This window comes from Saccostrea cucullata, unplaced genomic scaffold (assembly GCF_032062105.1).
Source record: "Saccostrea cucullata isolate Sc308-1 unplaced genomic scaffold, CSIRO_AGI_Scuc_v1 ctg11950, whole genome shotgun sequence".
Classification (NCBI taxonomy): domain Eukaryota; kingdom Metazoa; phylum Mollusca; class Bivalvia; order Ostreida; family Ostreidae; genus Saccostrea; species Saccostrea cuccullata.
Window position 1 is genome coordinate 8420 of NW_026921388.1, and position 10142 is coordinate 18561.

At 32.1% G+C, this 10142-nt stretch overlaps 3 protein-coding genes and 1 long non-coding RNA gene across 4 annotated transcripts; 2 read left to right on the forward strand and 2 right to left on the reverse strand.

Moving 5' to 3' along the window:
* Positions 1-1206: 1206 nt before the first annotated feature.
* LOC134259856 (uncharacterized) lies at positions 1207-2792 on the forward strand (the record flags this gene model as incomplete). The annotated part of the gene is made up of 6 exons (XM_062742454.1): positions 1207-1266; positions 1637-1780; positions 1991-2070; positions 2187-2258; positions 2358-2454; positions 2608-2792. Coding segments are annotated over exons 1-6 (606 nt in total), but the record flags the coding sequence as incomplete, so codon positions are not given.
* Position 2793: 1 nt separating this feature from the next.
* On the forward strand, positions 2794-4554 carry LOC134259859 (uncharacterized). Its single transcript, XR_009990422.1, has 3 exons — positions 2794-3010; positions 4033-4100; positions 4417-4554. It is a non-coding gene; the product is annotated as an uncharacterized LOC134259859 (long non-coding RNA).
* A 297-nt stretch (positions 4555-4851) lies between these two features.
* On the reverse strand, positions 4852-6643 carry LOC134259858 (putative nuclease HARBI1). Its single transcript, XM_062742456.1, has 2 exons — positions 6410-6643; positions 4852-6167 (listed from the first exon to the last, which is right to left on the reverse strand). Exons 1-2 carry the CDS (start codon positions 6525-6527, stop codon positions 5767-5769), a joined length of 519 nt encoding a protein of 172 aa, XP_062598440.1. The 5' UTR covers positions 6528-6643; the 3' UTR covers positions 4852-5766.
* A 1335-nt stretch (positions 6644-7978) lies between these two features.
* On the reverse strand, positions 7979-9649 carry LOC134259857 (uncharacterized). The gene is made up of 2 exons (XM_062742455.1): positions 9208-9649; positions 7979-8088 (listed from the first exon to the last, which is right to left on the reverse strand). Exons 1-2 carry the CDS (start codon positions 9629-9631, stop codon positions 7979-7981), a joined length of 534 nt encoding a protein of 177 aa, XP_062598439.1. The 5' UTR covers positions 9632-9649.
* Positions 9650-10142: the final 493 nt, after the last annotated feature.

Sequence of the window (10142 nt, forward strand, 5' to 3'; positions counted from 1 at the left end):
CCTTCCTTCCTGCTGAACCGTTCAAAAGGTATGGACGTTAAATTTGTTGCTGGTAAATTTAAATAATTTTTCTAGTAAATCTCAAATACCCTCCCTCCCTCCACATCAGATATTAAGTTGTATGTTCAATTGTTATTAAAACAAAAAAGTTCTGGTGCTTGGGGTTTTTTCTCCTCTTTTTCAGGATTTGGAGCATCAATTCCATTTGGACTTGGTTGGATACATGCGTCAGGAACCGTCGTGGCACTATCTTTGATTGATGACCATCTGCGCACACCAAGCCAACTGTTGACAATGTTTGTGTGAAACTTGTACTATACTCAACTGGACTGTGTTGATGTGTGAACCACAGTTAAGTGTAGTACTATGTGACAGTGATATTAAATGTGAACTTAAAAAATGCATATTTGATTTTGAGATATATTTTGAAATTTAAATTTTGAGATATTTGATATTTGAACTACTTTGAGTTTGAGATCTGATGATTGATATGTGAACTTGATATTTGAACTTTGACATTTGAACTTTGAACTTTGTTTGATGTGTGCTGACCCTCCGCTGTAAACCCGGGACGGTTAGTGTATACACAGATTGATCTGAATTGATGGGTTTGCCCAATTGAAATGGCATCCCAAATTGTTTGTGAATTATTATGCCACGACCAATACTCGCCATAACATTAAATATAAAAAACTAACATTTGGTTTTGTATTCTTATCTCTGTATAAATAATGGCATAACAATCAGTATGAAAAACGTCAGTCAGAATTTGACTCAATGATAAATTGTATTTGCATATAAGGTCATTGATGGAACAGCATCAGTACAGACTGATTTGAATTAAAAAAAATAGTTATCTCAAGACAAGCGAATGAAGTTTTCTTTATGTTGTTTTACTTTATTTGATTTAAATCATGAATTCCTTAAATACAGCATCCTTAAGCACAAAATGTCAGGTTTAAACGACGTAAAATTTTCTTTCAAACTAAAAAGACCCATGTTGCATATTAAATAGAAAATAAAAAAAAATCATTCACTTGTCTCTGAGAATTTTCAGTATAAATATTAAAATCAGAATAAACATATTTCAGATTAAAATATTTTCTCAGAAATAAGTGATGCATGTTGAAATTGCATTAAAAATTACAGAAACTTTGCATATTTTGCTTTCGTGTTCCTCAATCTACGACGTTTTACCTTATCAGAAATAGTACACTTGTTAACCTGGTTCAATAAAAATGGCCGCAATTTGGAATACAATTTTTGGTAAATGTTTTACTTTATTCAGTGTTTTCTATACCATTTTTTGAACTCATTGTGTATGCTTATATGTTAACTAACTTCATACCAGAGAGAATATTGTTTTAAAATTTCCATTACAATTTGCTTACACACCTAATTTTTGATATATAGAAAAACTGCGAAGTGAGTGCATAATGAAAGGAGATGGCGGATTCAAAGTGATATAATTATGTAAATAAAAGAACTTAAAAATGTGATAACTTAAAACTACATGGCGACGCAATTATGCGACTTGAAATAAAAGACACGTCAACGTCTAGAAGATTTTAACCAATCGTGATTAATAACTGGCAACCTTGTTTATTTTAGATTAGTATTATTTTTGTTATTATAGCAGGTTTTATTTTGTACACGACGGGACTTCTAGCTTGTGATGACATTGATTCCGCAGCCTGCGTCAGACTTGCGTCATCACATCCAAATATGTGTAACGAAACATGTTTCGCATCTATCTGCAAACGGCACTGTGGGCTTTGTCGTATGTGGATCATTATTATAATTATTATTAATTATCATAATTATTTATTAATAAAACCCAATACTCTGATGTATCTACAATAACGTTTTTATGTCTTTAATTAATATCATCAAAAGAAAACTTTTCAATTGAAATTTAAGCATTTTGAGGGAAAGGGTTAACGTTTGAATGAAATATATCCATTGATTAAATTAACACACTTCACTGCAGCACTGAAATGTTACACATGCCATGATATAACCAATCCTCAGACCTGCAATGTCTCGGCTGAGTGTCCATCTAATGACCACGTGAGTTTGTATGAAATTATTCAATATATTAATTACTTTCATGTCCTCTTAAATAGTTGATGTCCAGTGTACAAGTAACGATTTGTTAAACTTTTCTCTGTCTCTTTTTTCTGCAGAGATGTATCTCAGTGAAGTCGTATACGGATGATTTTCGTCTTGTTTATAAACTAGGATGCGCACCATCTTCGGTAAATCCAAAACTATTTTATAATATTTTTGTTTAAAATCCTATTTAGTAATTTTTTTAAAGGCGTTTTCTTATATCGTAAAGCATATTTTTCATTTAGATCTGCAGTGGAACAAATTGTTGTACTACAGATTTATGCAACAATAAAGCGAGTACTACCAAGCGGCAATCAGAAAATGAAAATAAAGAAAGTCCAGGTTAACCGAACATCATTTCTTTATAAAAATGATTCCTTATAAACTTTCATTCGAATTGTATTCATTCAAATATTCTTTTGTTTTGATTATGATTATAGAAACCAATTTGTATCTTTCAATCTTCTATTCGTTCCGACACATTTAATATTTTAGTCGCCGTTGAAGTGCTCAGCAGACGACAGACGCTGAACCCGGCGTGTGCTGACGTAGACAATCTGGCCTGCACGCTGTTGTTTACGTCAGACACTGACATCTGTCAAAATGACTGTGTTGCCAACGTTGTCTGTCCCAGGCTTTGTGGGAAATGCAGTAGGTTATTCAGACTTGATTATATCAGGCCTTGTGACCATAAACACAAAAAATTCTCAGACAAAATATGTTCTCAAGATTTAAGAATTTCCTCAGCTGAGAATTTCTCAAAAATCGTAGACCATAAACAGACTTGAGAAAATTCTCACTTAAGAAATTTCTTAACTCGTTAAGACGCGCTTTGACGCGCGCGTTGCTGTTTCCAAGGATTCTTACCACTGGCTGTGGAACTCTTCAGATTTTTATGGTAAGAAAGTCATAACAACAATAAACAATAGTAATAAATAAATATTCGTCTGCTTATTTCTATATGTACAAGTAAAATGGCGAAAAGGTCGGCAAATTGGACAACGGATGAGGAAATTGTTTTGGTGGAAGAGGTTGGGAAGAGGGAAGATGTACTTTTTGGGAAAATGAAAGGGGACGGAACGGTGAAAATTGGAGAAATTAGGTCTAAGGGGTGGAAGGAAATTTGTGATGTGTTAAACGCGTAAGTTGTAAATGTTGAACATTTAAAAACAAAACATTTCATAAAATAATTCAAAGGCACACGAATCTATAAATCAAAAGGTTCTTGTTACATGCTCAATGCGACTTACGATAATGGAAAACCCCTGAATCTAATTTAAGATCAAGTGAATGATATAAAAAGGATTTACTTCCCTTTGTTAAGCTGGGACCAATGGAATATTTATAATATGTCCCTACAATCGAAAAAAAAAAGAAATAGAAATTAGAAATCGGCCTTGAATTACAAGTTCATTTAGATACCTTCGATATTTGTGAAAAATCCTTATAAAGTTCTTCTAGGTTAGAATGTTTCAATCCAGTAATCCACCATGCTCAGCTTCTGGATTATGCAAACTCGCTTGTCCAAAATTGCTATTTTAAGAGGGTTTTCAATTACCCATATGTCTTTTTCGTCTCCATGTGATGTATTCTTGTAGAATAACCATTTTCTCATTCACTTTTTAAAAAAGTATTTCTGAACAAGTCATGTAACATTCGTCCATATTTTTTTGAACCCCAACAAAAGTTATGTCGCACGTCATTCATGGGGGTTCAAAAGGGGTATCTATGAAATCGGGTTGAAAAAAGTACATGTATCTGTAGTGGTTTTTGAATCATTCCTCTTTATTTTCCAGTGTTTATAGTATACTTATAACAAACATAAAATTTTTTTTATAGTAATCAACTACATGTAACCACATACGGAAAATTTTCCCTAATCATTAAATTTAATTACATGATGTAATTTTTCTGTTACAGAAGATTCAGTTTGAAAAAAAGAGAAGAAGCAGAAATAAAAAAGAAGTACTACAACGTCAAGCAACGCAGTAATTTAATTTGTAAATTTTCCTACACTTAGCCCCCCCCCCCCCCACTTTCAATTTGCTTCCGACGCCAATGACATATAAATGTATCATATAAATTTCTACATGTAATCAACAGGTTCGAATAGTCTAAGCGTTTTTCAAAAAAGGGGGAGGGGTGTTGGAGTAAAAAAAAATTAAACCTTATTTTTTTTTTAAAAAAAAAGGGGGGGGGGTTGTTTCATGCAAGTATTAAAATTATTACGTTATACAGTCTAAATATCGAAAAACTATAAGTACAGTTAAATTAAAACAATATTGACCATCCCATTTTATATAGGCAAGGACAAACTTGATCAAATAAAGAGACCAAAAACTGGGGGAGGCAAACCCATAGCTTTGACCACAGCAGAGGATCTTTTTCTTCAGTCCATGGAGGGAAGACCTCAGATAGAGGGAATCGCATCCGGGATTGATACAGATGGCAAGAATTCAATATTATTCAATTTTAATTTTATTAATAATGATTTTAACAAATTAAATTAGAAGATTATATACTATATAATAATGATACATTTTACTCAATTTGTAAACGTAAGGTATTTATTTTTAAAAATAGAAATATCAGGATTGGACAGCACAGTTGGCGATGGTCCTACATGTAGTGACAATGCAATTCAAGAGGAAAACCAGTGTAAATAATTTTATTAAGTATTTTCATTCGAGGTAAAAAATTATTTCTCTATATTTGGTTTTAAAAAATTAAAATTCTGGATAAAATTATCATTTTTTATTCATACAATTTAACAGTATCAAAGACAAACCAAGGTAATGCAGATGCACAAGAACCAAATATAAACAAATCAACATCTTCGACTGCTACATCTACGAATTACACGTATAGAAAATCTAGAAAAGGTAAAATATGTCATATTTAGCAATACACAGTATTACGTTTTTGACCCTTGCAATTAATAAATACTAGTAATAATCAATAAATCAGATTACTGTTTCTCTTTACATATAAAGGTGATACACGCAACAATACACGCAACAGGGGGAAGTTAGCAGAGCTTGAAGAAGAAAATATGAAGTTGGATAACCAGAGGCTTCGGATGCAAATTAACCAACTAAATGAAAACAAAGAAATCCTGACACTCAAAAAGGAAATTTTAATGCTCAAGAAATCAAAACTGGAATTTGAAATCCAAGCTAACTATCCATTTTTTACCGAAGCACTTTCCGCAAATCAATGTACAGATATTTCTGAGTGTTAAAGACATTTATGAACTTAGATAGAATGTTCTTATCGTAGTTATAAATTTATGAATGACGGAAGGTTTGATACACTCACTTAAATCACATTTTATGTAGAGAATCTATCGAGGTAAGAAAATATTGTATAGGAATACACATATTTTGTAGATAAATGAATGTGTATTATACGAGTTGAAAGTAAGAAGGATAAAGCTGATCGAGCGTTATATCATTCGAGTTGTATGAAATGGTAATAAAATTTATGACATCTCTGACCACTAATTTTCATTTTTACCTAGATTCGACAAATGCATATTAATATTGCCTGTATATTTTCCCGTAAAGACTGCCGGATTGCATGGGTAAATTATGCTTCAATTGTATTCGTGTGATTAAATGAACAGAAATTGTGAATTGAATATAGCAAAATAACTCAAGAGAAAAACAAATCTGCAATTTCATCTCTCTTCCTACAACCATCGTTACTAGGCGGAATTCGATCTACATTCATGGCATGATTGATGCATTCCTGCAAATCATAATCTGCGCAATTACTGCTGATGAAAATATCCGATTTTTCTATCCCTATGTTGTGTAGTAAGACACAAGCAGTGATATAATCAACAGCTTGTTCGGGTGAACATCTCAGACCGTAATGAAGGCACTGAAACCGCTTCTTTAAAACACCATAGGTTTGTTCTATGAGAACACGGGTACGGCACAACGAGCTGTTGAAGTTTTCCTGGGCTCGGTTTGAAGGTACATTATAAGGAGTCATGAGGTAATGAGTGCAGGGGTATCCAGAATCTCCAAGTAAAAGTCCACTGTGTATTCCTAAAAAAAACGTTAAATTTTTTAATCAATACTAATAATTGCCATACATGTCACACATACATGTACTTGCGCAGATCTATCACTGTATCGCCCTAAAAAATCCTGGATCCGTGTATGTCATATAGTAATATGTTTTTGTGACTGTATATAGTTTTATTATTTCTGTTTACTTTATGAAAAAAGAAAGGAATTCATTTTAACAGTACATTTTATAGATGTTCACATTTCTAACTTTTTCTTACCTCTCTCGAATTGATGGCATAGCGCGGATGATCTCCATACCCTACTGTCGTGTGTTGAACCAGGCCATCTTGCACATAGTGATGTAATTCGAAAATTGGGGTCGCATACCATCTGCATGTATTATAATATATATTAAATATAGGATCTCCCATGATTTGTAGTTGGATATGATTTTTATCCAACGAGTTGTGTGATTTTTATCCCCGAGCCTTGGCGAGGGGATAAAAACACACAACGAGTTGGACTACAAACACATAAAAATCATATCAAAAGAGATCGATTTCCGGTTGTGCAATTGATGCGAATAATTCCAGAAAACATGGGAGCAATTTATTTTTCTTTAATTTTATCTCATAAAATGCAGTGATTAATATTAGCAACGATATTTGTTTTATATCCGACAAAAAATTCGTTTTAATCTCATGAAAATTCAATGTCCACCATTTAGTATATCCTCACAAATTGGGACTTCGATATGTTATAATTTGACAAATATTCGTAGAAAATAACATTGCTTATTATGCGATCATTCAGTTGTGAAAGAGATCTCGGGTTATGCATGAGATGAAGGATAAAAAGTTAAGAAAGTATACACAATCTCCATAAACCTCTCCATTGTAATTATAAAATTTTAAATATGGCAGATCCAGCAATTTTTGACTCATGCATATAGGATAAATTTTCAAACTATGGGGGATCCAAATAAAACAAAAACACAAACAAGCAAGCAGTAGATATACATGTAGCGCTGAACCATTGGTTTCAAAGTGAAACATTGTATAGGACGTGTTGGTATAATTGTGGAAGATATTGAACTCTATTTATACGATCCAGAAAGGAAATTGAACAACATGTACAGTGTACTCAGAATATTTTTTTTATTCAAAGAATTTATTTTATTCAAAATATAATAAAATATCCATGTTACATACTCTCTCTCTCACTCTCTCTCTCTCTGCAAAAAAGTGATCCAAAAATGGGATAAATATTTGTATTATATACCTGGTTAATTTTAAAAAATTGCTTTAAACTGAGCGTTTATTGTTGTTGTTTCAATTTCATTGTCATGATTGGATAATTAATATATATGGTTATATAGAAAAAGTTTGTACAATAGGTACTCCCAAACCAGGGAGTGTTCAAGATACAAGGAAATTCAATTTACCAATTTGAAGTGGCAAAGTTGCAAGGTGAATAAAAAGTTTTTCAGAATATGTAGTAAATTGTTTTGAATACAATTTGACAAAAAAGAACATTTTTTCCATCTCTCTTGAGTAGCCTATATATATATATATAGCAATATAAGGTCTACAATTTTTTTCATTGACTTTTTTTTAAGCATAATTTTTTTTTAACTTTGCATCAATTTTAAAAAACTTGAACGAATTGTTCATCATTTGAATAAATGAAACATGGTGTATTCAGAGAGTTTGTTTCATTGATCCTTTCCATCCCAATATAAAATCTACATGCAATAAAACCTTACATTCAATAGCATAAAATTATAGCTATATCTATTATATCTATGTATATAACTTTACCACTGTTGAAAACAAAAATCAAAAAACTTACATGAGATTGTGTAATACTTTCGTAACTTTCCAGTCCACCTCGTTTTCAGATGGCATCGTAATTTTGATAAAAGTGCCGTCCACGCATCCGAGTACTTGGGGGAAACCTAAACAAATAAAACATGAGACTACACACAGGACCATTTTTGAGAAAAAAGTGTTTTTAAGATACATGTAGACGAAACCTTTTTTCAGGAAGACTTGAAAAATATATATTTAAATATTATATACTTTCAAGAGCTATCTCTATAACAACTTTAAACAGTAACTGTTTTAAACTTTTGAAATATTACTGATTGCAATTAAAAAAAAAATATTCAGGGAAAAGGAAATTTACAGAATGTCGAAATCTTTTAATTCGTATGGGATGGGTGTGTGTGAGGGTGTGTATGTGTGTAATAAGGTTAAGCTCGAAATTCTTGCAGTTCATTTTTTTTTCATGTACAAATACTACATGAAAGAGGAGAGGGTTTTAATGAACAGTTTCTGTTTTTAAGGGGGCCGACTTTAGTTTTCATTGTTCAATATTTCGCGCATCATAGTAAAATGAAGCGTATTTACTGTTTTAATGCAACTTTTTTCTCTTAATTATTAAAATTAAACAAAAGTAAGAAATTATAGGTATAAAAATGCAATTACAATTTGATATTACTGATTTTTTTAACCGATTTTGCAATTGATAGGTGGGTTGACGTCGCAATAAAAATATTATTAAAGAAAAAGAAATAAACATACGCTCTTGAAATTTAATACACAGAAATTTTTAGAATATTTTCTATATTTTTATTACGTTTTCATATGACTCCGTTTTGAAGTACTCTATAAAAATAGTAAAATTTGGTAATTTTTTTTTTGCATTCTGAGATGTCCCTTCGTTATATAGACCCTATTAACCAATGAAAAACTTTGGTGACGAGACCCTTTATACCAACAATTAAAAGGTAAATACGTAAGTGTTTATCTTTTCTTTTTATATTTTGCATCATATATTATACCTGTTATTCTTTCTGCATTTTATATTCCATATATGCCTATTTGAAATTCATTATCAATTTAATTTTTGTGTTCAAGATTTTTTGACTATACATATTTTAATCTAGGTGGCGCTTTTGTATGTTGTCATTCATGACTTAAGCGACATTTACATGGGTAAGTTCAAGTTTTGATTTCATCTGTTTGTTATAGAAACAAATATTACAATGCAGAATATAAGAAACATATAATACCTGCAATTCGTCTAAAACCCTCCATTACTCTGTAGGCAACTTCTCCAACGGGAAAGGCGATGAATCTTAAGAAAACACGGATGATCAAAGAGGTTACAGCCCGAATTTCCCTCCCTGCAGCATTTCTTGAAATATTTAGACTGTCTCCTATAAGAAGATGTGTTGCCCCGGTGGCCAGAAATCGTAAGCAAAGTAAGATAGAGAGAATTGGCGAGAGGGCCATGTTCCGGTGTGTATTCCGTTCCAAATTTCCTCTAATTTCGTCATGAATGAAAAGAATTGATGCCCTTCGGAACCGGTACCTCTCAAATAATTCATTATCATCCAAGGCGAGGGGATCCATTCTGTCACGGAACACCCGAGGAGCTGGCAGTGCCCTGCGATAGCGTCTATAACGCCTTATTCGTCTGTGTACGGCTGCCATTTTTAGACTGAGAATTTACTTAAGTCTGCTATTAACCAAACTTAAGAATTTTCTTATTCTGAGAACAAATTTTGTCTGAGAATTTTTTATGGTCTGCAATCGTTCTCAATTTGAGAAAAAAATAAAATTCTGAGAAAAAAATTGAGTTGAGAACTTTTATTGTCTGAGAATTGTTTTATGGTCACAAGGCCATACTTAAAACAATCAAATCTAAAGGCAAGATTTAATATCAACGTACATTGTAGGTTTGTTTCACATTAGAAACGTTGAACTTTGACCTTGAACATGGCTTCCGGATGGGCTGTGTGCATCAACAGGTACGGAATGCATTTAGCGTCACATAATATTTTTCTCCTGATACAATATAGTTATACATGTAGAAATTTTAAAAACTTTTTCTTGTGCAAAGGTAAATGAGAATGGGAAAATTAACTCAAAAACCCTAGCCCTTTTTCCTTTTAATATTTGCTCTGATTATTCACCCAAAACCATTCTTTCTGAAAGATTTGCG

Bases quoted from the DNA above. Each gene is read 5' to 3' on its own strand.
- LOC134259858 (XM_062742456.1), bottom strand. From the start codon at position 6,527: ATGCAGATGGTATGCGACCCCAATTTTCGAATTACATCACTATGTGCA. The intron at 6,168-6,409 runs GTAAGAAAAAGT...CGTTTTTTTTAG, and splicing joins ATGCCATCAATTCGAGAGAG to GAATACACAGTGGACTTTTA.
- LOC134259857 (XM_062742455.1), bottom strand. From the start codon at position 9,631: ATGGCAGCCGTACACAGACGAATAAGGCGTTATAGACGCTATCGCAGG. The intron at 8,089-9,207 runs GTATTATATGTT...TTATTTGTTTAG, and splicing joins GGGTTTTAGACGAATTGCAG to GTTTCCCCCAAGTACTCGGA.